Raw genomic sequence first — 24,898 nt, forward strand, 5'->3', positions numbered from 1 at the left:
GAAATCAGCTGAGTTGTGTGAATTCTGAGCAAAGACAACTTGTTCTTCAGTGTCAGATTTTCAAAGCCTAGCTTATACTTTAAGTGGCTCACTTTAAAAACCAGGGCAGAAAAATGACATTTAAACATGATGTAATTTACTTTGCTCCAAAGAAAGAAAATCAGTTAGTGCAAAAAAGTTGCAGTCGTTATTGTTAACACTAGAGATACAGCAGGGACTCAGTTGTCCTGATGTGGGATTCTTTTAAAATTGTTGCAGATAAAGCCTTTTTGTTACATGATTTTTTTTTCTTTTGTGAGGCAATGCATTTCTCTTTAAAATAGAGTAAAAGACACTTGTGGATAAGGTCTCCACGCTCTCTGTTTTCTGTTGCGTCTGTGCACCTGTGGATCAGAGATAATATGAACTTTTTTTCTAATATTAACTTGCATGTATGTTGTATATAGTTAATGAAGTGCTGAAACAGTTAGTAGATTATTGAATAAATTGATCAGCAGAAAATTACTTGGCAGCATTTATCATTAAAAATTGTTCTTTGGAATTATTCAAGTAATTTCCAAAACAAAAACATCTCTAGTTCCAGCTCATCTATTGTAAGTATTTGTGGGTTTTCGCTGATTAATATTACTTAAAGGTTTTCAAAGAACACACCAGGTGGGTCACTTTATAGACTGACTTTAAAGGAACATTAATGTTTACATCTTGTTCTGTCACAAGCTCCTCATCCATGAGTATAGATGCATACTTCCCTCTGCACCTTGAGACATTTGGTGGGTGTAGTTTGGCAGAAAGAAAATAGTTCCTACATGAAACTGATCACAACAAGGTCTGTAGATTATCTCGAGTAACTGGGTCATTTGGGTTATTGAAAGACACATTGTGACACTAATTCCATCACATTCATGTGAAGGCAGACATCTTTACAGCCGATATCTCCAACATCCAGCCACTCACACCAGAACAATCCAGAGCAATGAATTGCACTACAGATGAGAGGGAAAATGTATGTATTTTTTTCACAGCAACAAACGTTGCAGGTATCGAAAGATTTGACAAAGTCATGACACATGAGCTTGGCAGCTAATGACATGCCATACAACATGTGCCAACATAAGGAGCAGCTTTTTAAAGAACCTTATCGATCGCATGTGTCGGGTGTTAATGAAAGCTGAGATTCAGCCTTAATCACTTCTGAGAGAGTGTGTGATTGTGAAAACTCAATGGTTTTCTGTCTGAAGAGTCACTTAATATAAAAAGAGAGACCCGCTCTGACTTGGTTCTTGGAGGTCAAGTGGCATAATTGTGTTTCAGGGCTGCAACAAGAAGGACGATCCATCTCTTTATGCTGCATGCAGGAGTGTCATTGCATAAAGGTCACTGGCAGTTGAATCATCAGGAACTTTAGAGGTTTTCTGCAACAGTAAGTGAACCGTTTTTGTGTTGAGAGAGCAGGAAGACTTGTGTGAACTGCAGAGGATTGTAAAGCTTATTATGTGTCTTCTACTATAAAGTTGCTGGAGGTGCTTTGATGTACTCTGTACCAGCCTGTTGACATGGAAACTGAAAAGGCTATTGTGCGACGAGTATTTCTGCTGCCAGTTTTGGTGAAATAAGGATCAATTCATGAGTCATTTGATCATACTGTTTGTTTTTGTGGCTCCGAAATGTCGGAGAGTGATGCCTGTATTTCATAGCTCGCAGCCGTTTAAAAGAGTTCGCTGGCCCTTTTACCTTGATATTGAAGCGTGCACTCACTCAATGTGCAACAGTCTTTGCAGTCTTTTCATGTTTAATCTAATGACCTGCTCTTTGGTGAGCCACGGTGCCACTCAGCTACAGGCTGTAGCTATGTCTAAAATTAAATCGGTGTGGCGTTGTGAATTACGGATCACTTCTAAAAGCATCTATCATATCAAACACTAAATACATCACCTAAACGCCTCATCTGTTTCTGCACTGTGCTTCTGTGTGTTAACACTGAGTGGGTGAATGCTTGTAATATTGAGCTCCTGGTGGATTGTGTGAGTCATTAATGTGCTTCAACATGGGTTCAAGGAGCTCAGAGCGCTCCTTATTGATATAAACGATGAAAAGGCAGTATATTTATTTAATTTGACTGCAATCCCAAATCATAACATGCGGCAGCTACAGCACAATTAACTAATATATCATAGGACTGAGCAATTTATGAAAAATATGTCCATATTGTGACATAAAACTAGATTTCGGCTTAGATTTTGGATATTGTAATAATAATAATAATATTTGTCTTTTTTCTGATTTTAAGGCTTTTTTAATATATCTACATTACTGATTATTAGAGCTGGATATCAATACCTTTAAGGAATCTTGTTCAATATAACCCAGTACCAAGTAGTATCGAAAGGTCCTCAGTCCTACAATACCTATATTTGATCAGTTCTGGACTCAGAGTCTGATCCAGGTCCGTCTAGACTCCACGCCAGATCAGCAAACTTTCTGTGGCAGCCAATTATGGAGCCATTCTCGTCAGCTCAACATCTGCGCAATTAGCACAAGCTAACAGAGCAGGAGTAGCGAGCATCCAACACCAAGCTGTAAAACTGGACCAACAAACTTACACTGACACAAAAAGACCCATCTCTGTCATTAAAGTTGTCAACAATTGTTAGGTAGAGTTAGCCTTGTGATGCTAACAGTTAGCCCTGTCACAGTTTGTGTGTGTTTGTGGGCAGACTCAACTCTCACCGGTGCTCGCGCTCCTGCAGCAGCAGCTAGAACCCATACAGTAGTGTGGTGAAGTTAGGCACGGTATATTTGATGGACGTGGCAGTTCAGCATGCAGAGATGCCACCAGAACGTTCAAAAGGATGGTGATACTAAGCTACATGCCGATCCATTCATCCATTTTTTTTTGTTGTTAGGCAACCACAGAGTCACCTATCTTTAGCTTAATCACTTTTTTGCTGTCAAGTGAACTGACATATCTGTACCTTAAAATCTACATAACAAACAGATAGGCAGAGGGCACTATGGCTCTGAATGAGGGTAAGATGCTGTTTCCAAATAGCACGTTGGTTGCAGGGAGACAGATCTGTGTGGATACACCCTCAGAGATCCTCAGAAAGTAGAGACAAATCCAGCTGGTCTAGGAGCTTCTCTTGGTTGATTATCAGTTCAAAGCTTTTTTAAGGATGGGTGTGGGACAGTTTGACAATCTGCTGTGAGTCATCTGGCCTAATAATGAATTGTAAGATGGTAGTGAGGCAACAGTGGCTTTACAAAGAGTTAAACTTCTTGTCATTGCCACACCAGAAGGCCCGCCTCTCAATTCATCTGATTGGATAATGGGAAAAAAACGGATGCTTTCTCCACTCTGAATTGAAGTTTTTTCAACTCAAGTCGCTCAGGGTGTTGCTACAAAAACACAGGTACAAAGAGTGGAAAAAAGAGAGCAGCAAGCAAAATGCTTCAGTCCTGTTACAAATATCCATCCCAGGCTGCTAAAACATGCTCTGTCAGATCGGGGCAAGCTCTGCAATATTTCAGCAATATTGATGTTGAGGTATTTGGTCAAAAATAATTTACTCTCTCCATATTGCCCAGTCCTAAAGCATTCTGATATAAGTGTAAAAAGGACCCATGATAAACTTAAACAGAGCTGACAAATGGTAAAGAGTTCGGAGCACATTTGGTCTCCGGCTTAAACATAAAATAATGTGCTCTTTATCTCAGTTTCTTCTCCATCTGTTTGTGCAGTGTACTTGTATGTCAATGAGAAAGGTTGTCTAAGTGGTCATGTTCTCGGGGGACTTGGATATTGACAGCAAACTAAGTAAAACCGGTTGTTAAATAATGCATCAAAGATCCTGTCTGTTACATTAAGTCACTCTCAGATTCTCTGTCTGTGTGTGGCGCGTGCTTTACAGTTAAATCTCTGATCTGTGTCTCCCCAGAGATTGTATGGACCCAGGTGATGATCCATGATGGTGCTCGCTGAAGGGTCTCTCTGAGCTGAAATCCACTATCGTAGCACACCGTTGATGAAGAGGACGTGGCGGATCTGCTCCCGGACGCTGAGACCATGGTGAAAGCTCAGCGGAGCCAGTCTGTGAAATGCGGGAAGCCAGGGAAGGAGAAGAGAAACAAGGCGAAAGGAGGAGGTGTGAAAAAAGGGAAAGAGAGAAAGAATGAGTTGAGAGAAAGGAAAAAGAAGGATAAGAAAGAACCACATCGACAAAGAAAGAAGACACTGGTAGTGGGTGATGGAGATGCGCTGGACTGTTGCGTCCTGCTCACCCGTCTGGAGGAGAAAGGAGTTATGGGTAAAGAAAAGGATGCACTAAAAGCTGGACAACAAAAGGCGGGTAAAGTCAAGAAGAAGCTGCACTCCAGCTCCAGTCACAGAAGGACCAAATCTGGACTTAAGAAAACTTCTGCAGCCAATCAGCAAGCACTGGAGCCAAAAATCAACCAATCTGACGCCTTACTCATGTTTCCTGTCTTTGAACCTCGCAGGCGGAGAATTGCTTCTCTCAATGCTGAGGCTGTCAACAGCTTGCTGCTCTACAGGGACGATTCTCTCGCATCAAATCTCACAAAGAAACGGCAGCCTTTTAATGAAGACAAAGCTAAAGATAGTCTCACTAAAACTGAACATAGAGGTCATAAAACCAAAAAGGTTCCTCCAGGAGGGAAAGCAGACCCAAAAGAAAGACCTAAAAAACAGAGGCGGTCAGCAGCGGAGGCTCAGAACATCGACTGGTTGGCTTTGTTTGCCCCAACGCCTCGGCGTCAGGCAGGCCTCACTGCTGCAACACTGCTCAAACTCACCAGCGCCCAATATGGAAACAAACGGCAGAAGAAGACAGAGTCCAAGCCGGGGAGCGGGAGTGACGCAGCAGCTACGACTCAGGATGAGATTAGCGGTAAGACAGTGTGTGGAGACACAACGCTGACCAAAAGAACAACACATCCCAAGCACGAGGACCAACTGAAGCACATAAAACAGGGTACAGAGGATCATTCCCAGCTGGACGCCACCACCCAGGGTTGCTGTAGTTTGTGCAAAAGCGAGGCTTTGGATCCGGAGTGGAAGGGCGACACAGGAGGCCCCGAGTTCCTCAGATGTGAGCTCCATCGTGGCTCTTCACTGGGATTCTCCTTGAAAACAATCAAAGAGGAGCAGGTGGAGGCCGAGGTGTCTTCCTGCTACTGCTGCTCCCAGGAGAGGTGCGTCGAGTACTGTCACAGACTGGCCCTCTTCCTGGAGGACAAGACCTTCAAGGAACCGGAGGACGGCTCGCTGTCCGAGGTGTTCCACCACCACCATCACCACCACCATCACCATCACCACCATCTCCAGTCCCCTCACTCTGTAACCCATCCGGCATCCATCACCATCAGCCCGCACACGTACACATGTTTCCCCGGCTACTACGTCCACTTTAGCCACCCGGACACCTCCCCCTCTCCCATATCACCCCTCGCTTTGTGCCCAAAGAGCGGCAAGAGGCCCAAGCTGCTCCCCAGCGCCGGTCCGCAGCCCTCAGGGATTACCCATCCAGTGTACTGCTGCACCTCAGTGGAGGCGTGCTACGGAGAGCCCTGCAGGATCAACGGCTACTCCTCCTACACCAGTGTGATTCCAGCCATCGCCAGAGGAGGGTGCTCCTTCAGCACCGCAGACTGCACCAAATGTAACCACGGCATCAAAAGAGGTGAGAGCACAAAAGATTGACATTACTGGGTTTACTCTTTGTCAACCTCCAGCAGTGTGTCAGAGCTGTCTGTGAAGAATTCAACAAGATGAGTTAATGCATTGGTATCTGTCTGAATGGAACTTACGTAACGACACGTCTCAGATGAAAGGCAGAGGGACAGCAGAGGCCATTATCTCTTATTTTTGACTCTTCATAGGATGTGTGTTTTTATTGTTGCTGCAGAGTGTGGAAGCTTTTTTTTACGGTAAATCAGTGAAGAACAGTTGGATGCACCACGGAGAGAGATTAGTAGGTTAACAATTTTTTCCCTGAAAGAAGTTGGTTCTCTTTTAATTTAGCTAATTTGACATGGTAACTTAAACTGCAGACCTAACCTGATTGGGAAAAGTTTATGTTCAGAGTTTCAGATTTCAGTCAGCTAAAAAAAGTGCCTTTCATTGATCAGGTCCTTCGGAAATAGCATCACTTTAGAAATTGTCAATCTAAGAGCCATGCTGATTCTCAGTTGAGGGACTACATTAGATATGCAAACTTGTTACGCTGTATGTTGGAAATAATGTCAGTAATAATCTCACCAAGTGAAGCTGTGTAAGTACAGTAGCACAAACTGTGTGCATTGTGCTGCGTTTTTTGTTTTTGTCACAAGAACGTAAAGTTTATCAGTAATGCAGAAAATCTGAGCAAAATAATTATCGAATTTTATTTGCAAATTGCTCTTGTTGAACTACTGAATGTGTTTTTAGTGTTCTCTGATCCATTTCCATTTCACAATGACTCTAAAATAAGCCTTGGATAGCCACGCAGGCAGCATTGTACATTAATAGTTCACTATATTATTAATCAGGTTTACTTGCATATGAAATTCCTTCAAGTCATACCATACCATACCAACAGTGACACTTTCAGTTGTGTTTTTATGCTTGGTTCTGATTTGTGTTTTATACTGCAGGTAATTACAGCTGATGAAATACAGATTCAAAAACTGATATGTCTGTTTAACAAAAATAATATTCATTCAAAAAATCATTTTGGCTTTAATTTGGCCAAAAACTAAAGATCATTTCCAAAGATCCTTCAGTATATGTAAATGCAGTTCTTGAGTGTCACGTTTAAATCTGCTGCATCAAGTTTAAAGTTTAAGATCTGTAGAATGTGTAGCTGTCAGGTTAGACAAAAACACTGAGTAGTAAAATATTTATATTCATTTACAAATTTACATAGCCATTTTCTGCCAGCATTCCTCTCTCGCCTTTACTGAACAGTGTTACCTTTTGCTGTATTCATTCTTTCACATTGTTCATAGAGGGATGTAGGTTGTATGCAATCAGACCATTTTGTGTGGTATAATTTTGAATGATAATCCTGGAGTCATTGCGGTGTGTTCAAGTGCAACTTTGGTTGAGACACAGGCGACGTGAGGCAATGCAACAGTCAGCCTTAGTCACCATCGGTTCTGTAACGTTAAGGTGTGTCTGGGCCTTTAGGCTTTGTCAAGCCAGCTAACACAGAGAAAGCCTGGCTCTGTCGAAATCACTTCGCAATACACCCCGTAGATAACAAAGCAAATGAAAAAAATCTGGACACATATAGTTGCTGATCTCAATAAAATAAGCCGTGTCAATAAAATTAGGGGAAAAAAGGAGAGAAGAAAGTATAACTAAATTACAACATAAGTACAACATAAAACTTACAAAACATCGTAAATATTTGATTTTGGAAATAGAAGTTGGACAAAACATTTATACCACAGGTTCCACGTTCAGTTGGTGTACAAAAAGTTTGTGTGAGACGGCAAAGAGCAGAGATCATGGAGGGCTGATTGAAAGGCTACTTGAACCATTTAGTGCAACACTTTCACAAAGGCAGAGGGCCTGCAAAAGACAGATTTAAAAAAAAAAACAAACATCAAGATCGAGGCAGAGATATCCTGATGTATTAGTCCCTGTCAAGTTCCAAAAAAAGCCAGATCTTACCTGATAAATGCTCACATCTTTCACACTCTTCACCTCCAGTTTGTGAAAAGACTTTCTGTTAGAATTGTGTAGTTTGTAGTAGTCTCTCAAGACTTTATAGAGCTCCCTGCTGAGCCACAAAAGAAATTAAACAAAAATTTCCACAGCCTAGCGCTGCCACTGACAAGGAACTGAACTTAATGTGTAAAATCCCTGACCCCTGTAAGTAAGACAGTGGTTTACGTATTGAATGTTCATGAGCACACTACAGTTATTAGGTTATTTTATATGCAGTGCTCCCTCTAATCCAGCTGCCAAAGCAGTACAATGCGCTGAGAATAGCTATTATGTCAGGCTTTTTTAATCTCCCATTTTGGAATGTCACTTGAGTGGGAGGTAACAAAAAAATATCAGATAAAGGGCAAGACCTCTTTTGTCTCCGTTTGAATACAAGCAGCCGGACAGTGAATACAAGGCCTGTGCAGCTGAAACCTAATGAGCTGATTGTATGAGCTCGAGTGTCAGCAGTTAGTGACTGTGTTTGAGTCAGAGATGTGAACCAGTACAGGAAAACCCTTTGTGATGTCTGCAACGTAACGCACAAACACTGTGTGTTTCTGGCTGAACGTGTGGGTGTTTGGTCAAAAACACCTGAATGTGACCTCAAAACAGCACTAATTACACGTGAACACACACCAGTGTTGTGCTGCGCCTCAGCTGCTCTCCCGCTCGCTCTCTGTGGTCTCCAGCAGTGGAAAGCAGGTCAGGCCGTGAGGGCTGAGACACGACAAGAGCGCTGAAATCTCTTTTTACAAATAGATTTCATGGAAGACGTTTTGACATGTCACAGTCGGAGAAGCACAGGTGTAAATAATAGAATTAATGATGGCTGAATTCCACTCAGCTGCTTGTGCTGGCATTGTGTACGTTGGCTGACTGTCATGCTGTCTTGGCTTACTGGGACACTTGAATAGGACGGAGCCATCGTTTATGTTATTAGTAACAGCTGTGGGTTTCCTGCCATGACAAGTCAGAGTGTCTGCTGTGAAACGGCCGATGGTCCGCCCACACAGGTGTTGCCACTTTTCTGCCTGATTAGACCTCCTCTGGATACTCAATATGGACGAATCAGGGCTGCGTTCAGCCCCAACAAAACATACCGTTTATATGGACATGGATTATGAGGTATATTCCAGTTATGGTCATATTTGGGATATGTGTTAACATGAGCACAGAGAAATCATGTTATTTATATTCCCTGTATATATGATAAAGGCTAATATCCTAATTACTGATTACTGCATTCTTTTTGCTTAGCCAAACTTTTATTTTGAAGGTATCTGTGTTGCGTTGAACACTGTATTGTGTTATGCAGGCGCACTGCTTTTTAATACGAGGAGCTTTGATTCATTTCAGTTTAATTCAGCTCAAAAAGGGCTTTATTGGCGTGGGGAAAATATGTGCATGTTGCCAAAGCAAGTTTGGAATAAAAATTGTATGCACAATATGTAAATAATTACAAGAATTTTGGTTTATATACACGTCTCTGCACAGGGTTTCCCACACATTCATTTATTTGTGCCACCCCACCACGACAGCAGCATCTGCTGCCACATATGGATTTTTTTTTTTTGGGGCACTTGACCATTCATTAGCAGCCCTGTATGACTATATATATATATGTATATATATATATATACACACACACACACACACACACACACACACACACACACACACACATATATGTATGTATATATGTGTATATATATATATGTATATATATATGTATGTGTGTGTATATATATATATATATATATATATATATATATATATATATATATATATATGTATGTATATATATGTATGTGTATATATATATATATATATATATATATATATATATATATATTTATTCATAGCACAACAATCTTGGAGTGCAGAGCGTACTCTGGGCACAGACAGAGCAGTAGATCACCACGCTCAGTCAATGTGAAACTGTTCATTGCGCTGAATCTTAAAGTTTGCCTATATAGCAGCTTCTCCTCTCATCTGCAACTCTGATCAGATCGATTCCTCAATGATCCATCCCGCAACTCAAACTGCACAAAGCGCACTCACAGACCTGGAAAATCCTCTAAATTTAGAGAAGGGAACCACCTCTTCCTCCCATCATCAGCTGCCACCTCACATAAATTCTATATCTGCAAACACAGCTGCTTATTGGGTAAAACCTTTGACACACCCATCAAAGGAGAGAAATCGTACCTTAAAGCCAGTTGCAGATCGTTTTCACTGTTTCGCAGAAACATGTTCAACCTGATAACAGTGCAGATTGAACGTGCCCCTGGTTTGACATTTCCCTCGCCCTCCTGGTTGTTTTGTTGCACTGTTGGGGCAAAAGAGCACAGTCACACGTAAGGGAATGCAGGCGAGTGACCAACACCTGCTGATGTGCAGAGCGTGGGGGGCACAGAAACCTTGCTGGTTAATAAATATCATAAAATTATGGATGCTATTGGTACATTTTCTATTTTTTTACCTTTCTTCCAATTAAATGCAAGCCAGGCTGCATTTCTCATGTGTCGCAGTTGCTATTTTTCATGGCCAGAATCGTTCAATATTGGCTGGTTGGACACGGCAACCATCACTGTCTCCTCCAAGTTCACCACAGTTGAACTCCACATGATGCGAGTGATGCAAATTCGCTTCACCATCGCAAGTTGTAATGTTTTATTTGCCCCTCTGCTCGCATTGATTGGAAGTGAACATGAGGTGGATTTTAATTTTGCACACGTGATCATACCCTGACAATCTAACCCCAGCATCTACGTGGGCAGTCATTCTGGAAACAGCGTGCACCATTTTACTTCGGTTTCCATGTTGAACCGTAAACAACAGGTTTTAAGGTACCTTTCCTCTTGTTTGCTGTTTTTTTTTTCCAGAAGTGTTATCCAATCAGCAGTGATGTGCGGTGTTAAATAAATTAAAAGGTAGTGTGGTTTGATGCAAAAGTTTTTCAATGTGCCACCATTTCCATTTTTATAAATGTTTTGCTTTGTTTTGTTGGGCTGAACGAGCCCCCGAATTAACCAAGTGAAAAACACCTGTGTGGGTGTGCAGGGCCTTTAATTTATAGCTGAAAAAAGATAAGTAAATGGTAATTATGGAAGAAGTAATCAGATCCAAAGCAGTTACTTTGACTTAATAAATAGCACAGTCTTCCTTTTTACAAAAACAAAAGTTGAATTCAAAAGCAATCAAGCGCATTATTGTTAATTCAGTACAACCAGGGGCTTTGCTGTTACAGCCTCATTTGGTCTTTTGGGTTAGCTTTTACAAAAGTTAGACATTTTACAAAAGTAAAATGTCCTTAAAGTATCTGGAGTAAAAGTCCCCACTGGGTTGTCACTACAGTGTAAGCAGCTTTTTAATGTTGTAGCTTGTTGAGCTATTTTGAGCCACTTGATAATACACACTGTTAGATAATTCAATCTATGACAATACATCAGAATTTATAATGTCAGACAGCAAAGGTCCTGCACATAAAATCTTAATTTGCAGCCACTTTTTACTAGCTGTCAAATAAATGTGTAATTCTAAAAAGAACAGTGTTTCACTCTGGCGTGCAGTTTGTTTAAAGCAGCACTGATCAGTTGATCTATCATGGATCTATATCTAATAATAAATAACCGATGTTTGCTAATGGTTCAAGTATCTTAATGCTGAAACCTTAATGTATTCTCTGTGGAGGAAATGAAGGCTGCTGATGAAGTTTGGACGTAGGGAGCTCAGAGATCACGTTGTAATAAATTGACCATTAATCCACCTTAATGTCCACACCACAACTGTCATGGGAGTGTGCACAAGCTGCTCTTGTTGTTTCACACACTTAGGGTTAGTGTTGGTGTTTTTCACTGTGTGTGTGTGTGTGTGTGTGTGTGTGTGTGTGTGTGTGTGTGTGTGTGTGTGTGTGTGTGTGTGTGTGTGTGTGTGTGTGCGTGCGTGCGTGCGTGCGTGCGTGCGTGCGTGCGTGCGTGCGTCGCGTGCGCGCGCGTGCGCGTCGCGTCGTGCGTCGCGTGCGCGCGCGTGCGTGGCCTGCTCTGTTAAAGGCTGTAATTGACCTTAATTGAGGCTCTGTTTGTTATTTCTGCTGCTTCAGCGGAACTAATAACAACTGAGTGTCGTTCAAGTCTCTATTATATAACCTTGTTAAAGGTTGTTGATCACTGTAGCTGCTCCTTAAAGGACTGTCTCTCACTCATTATGTTGTCTTTTCCGTTCCTTCCTCAGACGACTACCCATCCACGCTCAATGACCATCACAGTCCCTCCTCCATCCCCATCTGTCCCAGCCCCAGAACCCTCACTGGCTGCCCCGTTCCTACTGTGCCTCCAGCCGGCCAATCAGTGCCCCACGTTCAGACCCCGCTGTCCGACCCCAGCCAACCGCAGCCTCCGCTGCAGGTGGCGAAGGAGTGTCCACAGAGTGCCAAGTCGCCCAGCGGGTCGAGGTCTGGCGCACGCGGCACCGGCAGCATCAGCTCGGCTGTCTGCCCTCTCAACAGGGACAAGAAGCAGAAGCTCGGCTCTGCTAGCGTCGGAGGCCGAACGGTTGCCAAGCAGCCAAAGAACGGACGCCAGAAATCCACCAACGGCTGGCGGCCAGTTGGCCTGCCCTTTCAGAAGGAGGTTTTCTCTGTGGTATGTAGAGAAAGTCATGCTGGTGCTTTTCGACACAGCCATACCGGTGCCGCTTGTAATTAAATGTGGTGTCATTTTAACTTTCCAGTCCTGAGAGAGGATTATTTATGACATATTGTCACATTAGAGCTCATTCACCGTTTTTTGAGTTTCGTCCAAAAACCTGACCATCCACATTTCTGTTGAGACATAGAAGTCATTCAGTGCAAATCACATCCTGGGGCTTTTTACTCCGCGGCCTCTCACAGCTTATCAGTGTGTGGCTGCCTGAGGAGTCAGAGTTTTCTTTTCTTTGTTTGCAGGGAGAGGAGGCTCTGGTGCTGAGGACGTGTTTCGAGGGAGTCCAGAGGGACGGAGAGCTGATTCGGGTCAGAGACACTGTTCTGCTGAAATCTGGACCTAGAAAGAAGTCTCTGCCTTACGTGGCCAAGATCTCGTCTCTGTGGGAAGAGCCAGAGTCAGGTAGGACACACCCTGTACACAGTGTTTACTTGTAGCACAAGAGGAGCTGAATTAATGCGGTAATAACCGGCTCCAGCTCTGAAGCGATCTGTGTGTGTTTTTGTTTTTCTTCAGGAGAGCTGATGATGAGTTTGTTTTGGTACTACCGTCCAGAACACACACAGGGAGGACGCAACCCCAGTGTGCATTGTGAGGTGAGAAGCAAATCCTTTTATACATTCAAAACACTGGTTTCAGAGTGGTCAGCAGGTGTTTGTTAAAATCATACACAAGGACATCTGAATCATTGCTCCAGTTAACCGTGTGCAAATGGTTTGTAGATGAGTGAGCATGCAGTGGTTATTAAATTGCATGTAAACATGGTTAGAATATTTATGCTTCGTGCCATGTTAGTTTTTTAGTCTCACAGGTGGAAACAGCATGACCATCATCTTAACTGACTTTTAAAACTGAAATTTGATTAAAACTATAAGGCTAGTAGTATTCTGTATTCCTTTTTTGTCAGCAAACCCCACAAAAGGACCAAAACCAACAATGAATTGATCCCACTCACAAGTTCTGTCTGTATATTCAGAGACTGTTGCAGCTAAAACCTCTATTGTTGTAGAAAAACTATTTTAAACACAACAATAAGCCTCACATCCCTTCATAATCATAAACTGCAGTTTATTTTGAGTCAGTCCCACACACACACTGTCCTGCTGCGATAAGTACCCTCTACTGTATTCATCCACAGCAGAAAATAGTCCTCAACAAGTGCCCTATTTTCACATTTTATTTTATTAAAAACTGAAGTTCACAAGTTGTCAAAATGAAACCACGTATTTGCAATCCGTTTTTTTTAAAGATTTACGTCTTTAGTTTAGGGAAGGCTTATTCATCAGTTGGCTGCCTGTGCAGCCACATCAGGCCCAGAAGCAACCTTTGAGTGGCCTAGCATATATAGATTTGTCAAACAAAACATGACAAAATATGTAAACTACATATAGACTCTGGAAGTGGCTACTGAGGGAGCCACCTCACTTCCTTTTGGTCTCTGTTGAGTTACACATGCACAGTACTGATCACACAGGATGTGTGAATTGGATATAATGACACTGCTAATCATGTCTCACAAAATAACATTTTGTCTAAACACTTTTTCTTGTCCTTGATGGAAAATGTTGAGGTGTGGTGTTTGTTTGGGGAGGGGCAAAGGGGGACAGATACTGGTAGAGAGAGACAGCGTGTATTATTTATGACTTTTATTGCCACTTGTCATGGTTCTGTGCATTAATAGCACTGACAGCTCTATTTTATTCTGTTTCTGCACTTTGTGGCACATCCAGGTTTTTTTTACTACACGAATTGCATACTGCATTTATTTAAAAATTGTCATTACCAAAAGCTGAAAAAAAAGCCTTTAAATAGGCTGCTGAAAATGTCTGGCTGATCAACAATTTGCTGTCTTGAAAATCATTCCAGGTTTGGGACTGAGAGCCACAAACAGTGAAGTGGGAAAATACTGAGAAACTGATTAAGGCATTGTTAGTTTGGGATTTTAAATGAGATTTGTCAACAGCAAGAAATCTACAATGACAACAACATAATCTTTTAAACAAAGTGTCCCTTTTCTGTCTGTTAAATGTCCTGGGTATTTTTGCTTGCTTAATTCCTCTTTTAATAAAATACTTTTCTGTACGATGTGAGGATTAGTTTGCAAAACAACACAACACACTGATGTTTTAAGCCATTGCTTTTCCAATTTATTCCTGCCTATGAGTCTGCAACAAAATGAAAATGTTACAGTTCAAGAGAAGACATTTGAGATTTTGGCTTAAGTCAGTATCTAAAAAAGTGTGTGAAAGAGATGAGAGTGTAAGAACAAACTCACGGCAGACACACATGTTGAAGAGCACCTTCTGCTGGGCTTGCTCTGTGTTGTCAGTAATCTCCCTTAGGAGCAAGCTGCACTTCATTAAATCTCTAGAAACAATAAACCACATGAAGTCTGTCATTTCTGGGCTGCACTAACAAACAACAAACACATCAGAGCAGCAGTGTGAGAACAGTAGCGGGGTTTCGGCTCAGAGGAAGTAACATCTTTCTCCTTTGAGTCTGTCTTTACGTCTGGAAGTGAAGGTGATGTGCTCATGTACAGTGAAGGAAAAAGACGTCTTTTAAAGTCTCTGTGTACATGTGCAGACTGTGAAGGTTTAAGGGATCAGTTGCTTAATTTTGAGTCTTGGATGATTTTTTTTTGTTTGTTAGTTTGGAGATACTAACACATTGAAACTATTTTTTTTCCAGAATGAGATCTTTGCGTCTCGTCACCAGGATGTGAACAGTGTGGCCTGTATTGAAGACAAATGCTATGTCCTAACACTGGCACAGTATTGTCGGTAAGAAACAGCATTTTGTGGTGGCTTTAGCGCGTTTCTTTGAAGTACATTTCTTGCCTTGCATTTGATTACCTGCTTAGAAGATCCAACAGTGCTGTTTTTGAAGCTCAAAACAAATGCATGATATTTAACATAAAAAAGAGCCAGGTTTCTCTCAGTTCTCAGACAGTTTGAAGCTACAAAAAAATGTTTTTGTTGTTTTTCTGAATGTTTTTTTGAAGGGAGTTTGATGTCCTGCATTTGTGCTCTGTCCAGATTTTGTGCCTTGGTAAAACGCCGTAGGGAGGGCGTGCGCGACTGCGCCGCCTCCCTTATGGTGCCACCTGTTGTCGGCAACGCCATGCCCACCCACCACTGTGTGCCCGATGACGTCGACCCAGAGCTGGTGTTTTTCTGTCGACACGTCTACGATTTCCGCTACGGACGCCTCCTCAAGAACCTGCAGTAGCATCTGACGGGGGTGACACATACATGCTACATGGGCCGTGAGATAACATTTTACATCCTCCACAACTTTAATTAGCTACATACCTACCTGCTGCCTGCGTGACAGGAACTGGAAGTTTAGGATGAAGGACTGAGAGATGAGCTTCTTTTGTTCATATTTAACATGCCACACATTTATTTAGTCAGAGTAATGGCTTGACATATTGTATAAGAGTTATTATGGCAGTGTAATAATGGTCTTTATCATACATGGCTCTGTGGTGTCGTAGCAGCTGTGTGAAGAACCTGGAACGTACTCTGCTGTAGAAAAATGCTACTGTAGCTCTTAGAAATGTGACATTTGATAGATATGAAGACAGGTTGATGTAATGTGTGAATTGTGTTACTGTCTGCCTGACAGATATCAGACACTCAGTGTGTCTAAGTGATACGCCATAACTAAAGAGAACTGGAGGCATATCGTGCCGTATCGGTCCTTGAGAAGAAACAGAGAGATTTGTGAGACGCTGAAGATTCAATCACATTTGTCCTAAGATTTCTCTGCAAGTCAGTTTTACAAAGAAGCTCCAGAGTGAACATCTGTGCTCAAGATGTTTTTAAGGAATCATTTTGGGGAAACATGCTTTTTGCTTTCTTTTCAAAAATTAGATAGATGATCGATACCACTTTTATGCTGATATGGTAAATATGAACCCATGGCCAGCAGTGCCAGGCCTCAAAGCCACTTTGACATACAAGTACAACTTCCAGGTCTGTCATGTGATGCTATTTGGCCCAAAAATACTTTTGCCCATAGACTTACATTGGGAAAGAGCTGTTTGTAAATTAGCAGATACATTTTCATAGTGTCGCAGCCCCTACAAAATGACTAATTTTAGTACCGGTATTTTATTCAGTTGGTCTAATAACATTTCAGCGGTCTAGAAGAGACACATGAGTGAAACATTTTATCTCCATTCAAGGTAGCTAATGTGGAGGTTAGCTGCTCAGCTTGTGTCTAGTTAGCCTGCTCTATGGGCCCAACAAGTGGAAGATCAAGCTAATTTATCACATGGAAATCAAATTTTTTTGGTTTAATGCTTGGCATAAAGACTGTAAAAAGAGCTAGTCTCGCTGTTTTTCCCTCTTTCCGGTCCTTGTGCTAAGCTAATTGACTGCTTGCTCCAGCTACATATTTACCAGATAAACACAAGAGTAGTATCAATATTCATATCTAACTTGCTGCAAAAAAGCAAATGAGCTTTTCCAATTTTTAAAAGGTTCTATTTTGTAGAGTGATAATCTCGAAGATTTCCATTTTGATAAATTTTAAGTCACTGTAACTCAGTGAGGTAGCACAATGGTGATTGAGCCTATGGCCTACAGATTAAAGCCCTCACATTTGCAGTTTTACGAACAGGGAGTGGAGGGCGACATTCCCGAAAAAAATCAGAAGCACCGCAACATCATTAATAATCTGCTCTCATACACACCGAAAAATTCATACATGCACACACACACACACACCCACACCGTCTTTGCTGTAGTAACCCTTTCGTCTTATCAGCTGCAGGGACCATAAAAAACGTAATGTCCCACACTGCTTTCAAAACTTAAGGTCAGAATCTCCATCCAAAAAAAACAACAACCCAGACACACAATTAAAGCTCTGTCAAGAGCATGCTAAACCAGCAGGTTGCGATATAACCCTAACCTTAAAGCCATGATGGCCACCCAGAAGCTTGAAAAAGAGCTATTACTATAAGGCTACTTGGAGCAGTGACTTCTATGCCGCACTCTAACATCTCGCTTCCTCAATATAGGGGAAGAGTATCTGTGCATTTATGTGTAAACAAGTCAAAAGTCCTGTTAGCAAGGGTAGAACCAGCACTATTTTGGCCATGTTCACCATTGCAAGAAATGTCGCCTCATTTGTGATGCCTCACTGGTGCACACTCCAACGTCTTATGCCAAAAACTCCTTTCTGTCAGCACGTCAACGCAGAAAATAAAGTTTCTGAACATTTTACAAAAAGTCAATTTTCAGTGATCCAAAACGCAGTTTGCTTTTGGATGAAAGGCTGAAATGCACAGAAAAAAAACGACATTTTCAAATACACTTGTTTAAGTGTGGACTAAATCTTAGTCTGCCAACAAACACACTGCAATTACCATTTATCGCCATAAGCGCCACCAAAGAGGACTAAAAAGGAGATCTTCAAGATTGTAGCTTTTACATTTACATTTTCACATAATTGTGACTGACCTGTTGGTCTATGTAGTAAACTCTGACCGCAGCTGTGAGGGAAGTTCTTTATCAGAAGGTTTCATTAATTCCAACTCAAATTTTTTTACCACTGATTAAGTCCATGCAAAGTAAACAATGACATGTGGACGTTTTTTTGGCTCCACCTCTCGTAATTTTGTAGAGAATTTATAAGTTTCATGTCATATCTGTAACTCTGCAGTTCACCAGAGTGATGAATCTCACAATTTTAGTACAAACCTGCAGTCTACAAAGAAAGCACACTTGAGTTTGTTTGATTTTGCAGTGTGAAGACGTCCGGTGAGGCGAGCAGTGAGGGGATTTTTGTTATGCCAATGCTGAGGAATATTTTACTTTCTCAAAGCTGTTTGCCAGAGGTGCGATTCGACTCCGGTGTCAGCTAACTGTATATTTGCATTTATATATCTGGATGAGTGTCTGTTTGTGGCAGATGGCATCAGTTAGTCACCTATATTCTTGTTTCTTCACCGATGAGATGGTGAGTAATGTATTCAGTGTAGCATTTAGATCTGTGATGATGATCCATTCCTATGTTTGAGAGAAGATATGTATTTATTTCTGTACTGAGAAAATATAATTTATTTTCAAAAGATAATTTTAAAGAATAGAGTTTTAGATGAGTGGCTTTCATTCCTGATTAGAAAGGAGGTCTCTCCTTCTTAGCTGCACTGTCTAAGATGAAAAGTGTGAGTCATTTGCAATAGTATTTCTGTGACTGATCGCTCGCCCAATACAAGCCTGTTAAATGTCGTGTTGAGATGTCAAAGTCCTCCGCGTAGACTCGAGGACACATTTAGAAGGATCTCAGATACAGTTTGAAGGACACCTGCTAACATGTGACCAGAGATGCTTAACCTGCAGGACCAAAACGTACCTTGGCCTCTCCCAGCTTCCTGTCATTCTCCTGTCACTTCTCCTCGGATGATAAAGCTTTGCCTCTTCACCTTTAAATGCCGAATGCTACGATGATTTAAACCTACCTTGCCATTAGCCTGTGCCCTTGATCTTGCTGCCTTATAGAACATTCCCAGCCTTTCATTTAAAAATGTGTACCGATATCAGCCTGGGGGGAACGAAGCTTCTTAGTGTGCCGATCTTGATTCCTAGACGCTTGAGATGCATCTCAGGTCCATCGCTTTCATGTGATCTGAAAGGCAAAAGTGACTCTTGATCAATGCTTTTATTTTGACAAAAGTCTGAGTCAAATTCAAAGTGATCTGTCAAAGATCTGTGGCTGTTAAAGGAGCAGTTCAACATTTAAGGAAATACACTTATTTGTTTTCTTGTGGAGGGTTAAATTTTAAGATCACTACCATCACCATCACACCTGTACGCCAGATTATGAAGCTGCAGTCAGCACCTAGCTAAGCGTAGCATTAAGACTGCAGGGGGGAGCAGGCGGTCTCTGTCTGAGAGGCCAACAAGACCAGCACCTCTAAAGCTGACTGATAAATATGTCTGTAAAAATCACATCTTTGCTTTTATGTTAAGCTAAGCTGGTTGTCTGTTGGCTGTAGCTTCATATTTAGTGTACAGACAAGAGTGTGATATTGATCTAATAATCAAAAGGCCTTTACACACCAGCAACACATTCTTACTCCCAACTCGTCAAATCTCAATGCTCGGTCAGACTGTGACGCTTTAGGTGCCCCTCCGGTGTTAGTTTTGGATGCTCAGGGAAGGCGTGTCAATTTACCCTTGTTAGATATTTGTGTTTTCAAAATAAACTTCAGTTTTCACAGGGCATCTACAGTTTCTGATACAGACTTCTTTCAAAGTAAAATTATATCATCGATTTTTTTAAAACGTTGTTTTTAGGTTCACTTCCGTAGGTCTAGGCAAAAAAAAGCATGTGGTAAGGTGTAAAAAAACATCATGGTTTGGCTAAGAATAAGTATGTGTGTTGCTAATGTAATGAAATGTCATGTAATATATGTCACATGACAAATATAGCATAGCATGCTATGCATACTAGCACACTTTGTACTTATTAAAATAACTAGATTGACCTTTGTTTTCACACAGGACACAAACAGTCTCCCAGGCGAAAATCCGGAGTTTGTTGTCTTTATACTATAGCAGTTACTTGAAGCATCAAAACATGCAGCCGCCCAGTGCATCTCATACGGCCACTAAATGATAGCTTGGTGCATCGTTGTCTGACACCAGCTACGCCACTGACCTAGCATCAGTACTTGACGAGTTGAGAGTGAGACTGGGTTGCACAGAGGGATGTGACGAAAATATGACAAAAAAAATTGCGAAACTATTCATACTGGCAGTGATGTAAATTCGCGACAGTTGCAACAATGTAATGTCCATTTTGCACAACATAATTGGTTGATGGCTTTATTCACAGTGCAAACTCGGCCTTGTTAAAAAAAAATCTCTTCCTTGCTTCATGCTATTCATGCTCTGTGTGAAAGTACTCATGACAAAAACAGCATTTAAAAAAAAAAAGATATTGACATTCAAATTGATCACATCAAAAAACGCCTCTGGTGTAAAAAGACCTTAACTCTTGATAAAAAAAAAGAGCTAATGGTGTTTCCCAAAAAATTTGAACCACGATGTAATTTTGTGCTTCCTGGAGAACAGCACCTGCAGTCAGTTTAAAATTTCATCAGTTGCGACTGAATATTAGTCATTACAAGGTTTACACGGTGGACAAAAAGTATCAAAATGTCCACTGAAACTTTTCTAATCCACTTCTTCATCATAATCCAGCTCTCAGCTGTCCATCTGTACACTCATTATGTTCCAAACACAAACACACAGCTTCCTGGCAGAGCTTCAGGGAGTGAGGACATGGATTATGCTGCAGGAGCGTTTGAGACGTTTTAAGTCTTTGAAACCATTCCCAGCATGTTTTGAGGTGACCACAAGCGCTGTTCTGCATGAACTGCAAACTATTTACAGCCGCCTTAAAAGCACAGGGGGTATTAGATTGTGAGAAGATAGATTTTGGGTAGAGTATCACTTGAAAACACCCACATCCTGCCTACATCTTCTTCACCCCCTGTACAAACGGTCAAGTAGATTACTTTGTGTGTTACAGGCAGAAATCGAATTCACAATGATGGATTAATGGATTAATATTTGACTTTAAAACAAGCCTCCCCTGATTAAAATCTCCATACCGGTTAATTCAGTTCATTAGGCTCAAATTAATATGTCCTGCCTTTTCAAATCAAAGGTTATCAATCTGTATCAAAACTACAGCAAATTTTCTTCACCGAAAAGCTTTTTTTTTAAATATTGAAGGATGGTGGATTTACAGTAGTAAAGCCCACACAGCACAATCCAACAAAGCAGAATTGGGTAAACCTACATTTTGATTTTGTTTGATTTGGTTCAGCAATTTAAAATCCCCCTGGGTGTTCTGGATAAGAGTTAACCAAACACAGTACATATAATGGCCTTAGGAATCATTCAGCAAACTAATTATGTTTAATCAAGATGTGTGATACTTATGTCTTAATTGGTCCTCTGTGCCTGTTCCCATTAACCCGTCGTCGTATATACTCCGAACGTTTTCCACCAAGAGAAGGACAAGCTGTTGTTTTTACCCACCTTCCAAATGCCTTTCATTTTTGCCAGATGACGCTGGTCTGATCTTGAATCACCACAAAGAAATGTTTGCACCAAAAAGAGAGAGAGAGAGAGGAGAAGGTATTCGAAACATGAATTTAATTTCATTCCCAGGTGTACAAAAAAAAGCCTAAACTTTGGTTCTTCTGATGTGAATTTATGTTCATAATCTTTGCATGGCGTTTTTGGAAATATCTTGGAAATATTAATCACAGCACAGATTATTTGTATGGTTTCAAATGGACCTCTGTAATATAAGAAAAATATTTAATTGTAATAAATAATATATGAGTTTGAACATGTGTTTGTTGGATTTTTTATGGCATCATATATCAAGATTAATTATCAGATACTTGTAGCCAAGTTGAGAGCTGTAGTGATATATGTTGTCCACATGAGGGCTCAGTCAGATAATGTTTTTATATCTGATCTGACGTTCATCAACGCTTATTACATCTTGTATGAAAAGGTTGTCTGACGGGATCAGTCGTGCAGGGGAAGTGTTCAGACCCTTAAATAAACGTACCAACACTGTAAAAAAAAAAAAAACACACTCTGCAAATAGTAAAAGTCCAAGTCAGTTTAATAGATCAAAATATTTAAAAGGAAAAGCAGTCCTTATATTTGTTATAGTTAATTTTATAATTAATCGACCAATCCTTTCAGCTGCTCTTGTATATTTTTATATTGTTTATGCACAAGTTAGTGGAGTAAAAAGTACAATGTTTGCGTTTGAAGTGTGGTGCAGTAAAAGTAGAAAGTAAATATTCAAGTAAAGTAAAAGTACCTAATATTTGTACTGGAGTGCAGTACTTGAGTAAACAGTGAGACATGACAGGCACTAACTTATATTTATTCATAAAGACTTTAATAACAACTTACCTTCATATAAAATTTCCTCAATAAATTGGTCCTATAGCCATTATTTGGCCCGCTGAAGTGCTTGACTAGTGCTTTTTTGTGTTTGCACATATGAAGTCATGTGCAAACACTTAATGGGCCCTGGAGTTATGCAAACTATCCACTTACAAACTTAATAAGGTTTGTCAAGCTCCTTTATTATCATGGCTGACTCAATTCAAAGAATTCCTCACAACATCTCGCTCTCAACTCTCCATCTGTCTGTCCACGTGTTTATTGTCTGTTTTTTTTTTGCGGACAGTTTTATGAGAAATGCATGCTGAAGTACTGACTGACTTCTTTTGTTGCCTCTGATTTAGAAAGTTTCACAATTTCAGCATTGAAAAGAGACTCAAACTTATTTTTCATTGCATCAAGACTTCCCCCCTTTGTTTCTACTGTGGCAATTCATTCATCTCCTGAAATGATCACAATCCCATTTATCTGTTAGTGCCGTGTAGATAATGACAGGAAAAACAAGCATGCAAGCACCTTGAAAGCAGACAGGAGGGGATGTAAATCATCTAACTGCAATAATCAGACCTGCGATGAATATGAATGAGGCTTCTGGCACTACTCAATCAGGTTATGAGGTTTAAAATGGCATAAGCAGGTCAATCATTTGCATCTGTAACAGCATGTGTGGAAAAAGAATCAGAACGAAAAGCCAGCTGCTTCAGTTCACCTATTATTTAGCAGGAGTGTGTTTGTGTGTCTGTGTGCATGCTCAATAAATTGGGCAGTGATGTGTGTTCATTATGACTCTCCTCTGAAGCCCCAGTCCTGTTCTTTGCAGCAACAGCCAGTACAGGATCTACAAGTCCTTATAATCAATTATTCCAAACCACGGATACTTGTAACCCAAGGTGGTACTTCTGCCGTTGTCAATGGGGATGTGGAAATGATTGTGGAGTAGCTCAGCTAATTTAAAAAAAAAAATGTATTAAGAAGGAAACTAAACAAGCAAAAAGGATGAGAAATGCGTGCAGATCTGATCATACGTATGCCTATATGTTTTGTCCCAATAAAAAAATAAATAGGCCTATACGAATCAGCTACATTTTGATTTGAGATCTGAAAGTCTGCTAAAGTAGGCCAGTAGCCAAGGCTAACATTGTTAGATAAACAGCAAAAATGATTGGTTTTTAACTTTTTAGCCACTAGCAGTCTAATATGCTAAAAGTCATGGATAAACAGTTGTAGTAGCCTAGCTAAGGTAACGTTTAACGTAGCAAAAATGATTGCCCTTGAAGCTAACTTTTGTAAAAACTTAATTTTAGCAGTGTATCGTGCTAAAAATATCTATCTATTAAAGTAGTAAACAAAAGGTAACGTGTTAACTGCTAAAGTAGCAGTTTGATATGCTAAAAGAAAATGATTAACAATTGACCACTAAGAATTTTTTTTCCACCAATAGTTAAAGCCAACAAATGACAACTTCATCAAACCAACCTAACTTAGTGTATATGAAAACATAAACACAGCCTGACATATAGCCTATGCATGGGCTAGACTGTAAACTGAACATAACTGGAACAGATGGTGAAGGGTCAGCTACTTCACCAGCTCTGATAGAGCTGTGGAAGCACCTCAAACAAAAAGGTTAACCACTGCTTTTAATTTCATTTTCATGGACAACAGGCAGTTAAAGCTGTGACCAATTAAATCAATAGACATCACTGTTGTTTAAACATTCAGTTTCTACAAAAGGAAGAACTGCCTTTTCCCCCGAGCAATCAGAAGAAGTGGCTTCAAATTGGATTCCTTATTGTCATGTCAGCCATCTACATGAGCTTCATGAGTGCATTTGTACGTAATGCCAGCGGAGGTCCTGACCTGGCATTAAATTACACATCGGCAAGGGTTTGCACAGACAGTGTCATTACAATTTTGCACCGCTCTGCTGTCGATTAGACCTCTCCTACCCTCCGTGCGCCTGCATACACCAGCAATATACCCGGTCACATGCACAGTGGCTTTACCTTTTCGGAAGTTTTACATTATTCTGGCAAATTGATGCTGTTTTTATGTGCAAAATTTATGAGAAAATCTAATTTACCACAACACATTCTGCTTGTTATGTTGTCAAGAACAATAAATGTGACAATCTGACTTATGTAAGAGCCAGATTTATTTTTCCTGCTGCTCTTTTAGTTTGTGTAAAATCCTCTCCGTATGGAAGCAGACAAAACAATTAGACTGTTGCTTGTCTGACATTCAGGATTTTCATGCTCCATCAAAACTCTCACTAATTATTTTGTTTTTTAGAAACCTCTGCCTACAGTTCACCCTCCAGGTAAAGCTGTGACTCCATGGGAGGTAATTTTTTTCAAAGAGCCTTGTGAGTATAAAAAGAAACAATACACTATACAACAAGTGAAATCCTGTAAATTCTGTTCCTCAGCTCAAAATGCCCTGTAAGGATTTCCAGAATTGCCTCATTTGTTGCTTGCTTTTTTTGTATCACCAGACAGTAAGAGTCGATATCTCAACAA

The 24,898-nt window shown here is 40.7% G+C and overlaps 1 protein-coding gene across 2 annotated transcripts in view; it reads left to right on the top strand.

Moving 5' to 3' along the window:
* Positions 1 to 21,801, top strand: part of bahd1 (bromo adjacent homology domain containing 1) — a 46,141-nt gene extending 24,340 nt beyond the window's left edge. For both annotated transcript variants that reach the window (XM_042500341.2, XM_042500342.2), the window contains exons 2-7: positions 3,936 to 5,699; positions 11,948 to 12,357; positions 12,660 to 12,819; positions 12,934 to 13,013; positions 15,109 to 15,200; positions 15,456 to 21,801. In XM_042500341.2, the coding sequence (XP_042356275.1) occupies positions 4,064 to 5,699; positions 11,948 to 12,357; positions 12,660 to 12,819; positions 12,934 to 13,013; positions 15,109 to 15,200; positions 15,456 to 15,648 (2,571 nt within the window). In that variant the 5' untranslated portion in view covers positions 3,936 to 4,063 and the 3' untranslated portion in view covers positions 15,649 to 21,801. The remainder of the gene's footprint in view (positions 1 to 3,935; positions 5,700 to 11,947; positions 12,358 to 12,659; positions 12,820 to 12,933; positions 13,014 to 15,108; positions 15,201 to 15,455) is intronic.
* The last annotated feature ends 3,097 nt before the right edge of the window (positions 21,802 to 24,898 follow it).

This window comes from Plectropomus leopardus, chromosome 14 (assembly GCF_026936395.1).
Source record: "Plectropomus leopardus strain MGB_pleo_1.0 chromosome 14, ASM2693639v1, whole genome shotgun sequence".
Classification (NCBI taxonomy): Eukaryota; Metazoa; Chordata; class Actinopteri; order Perciformes; family Serranidae; genus Plectropomus; species Plectropomus leopardus.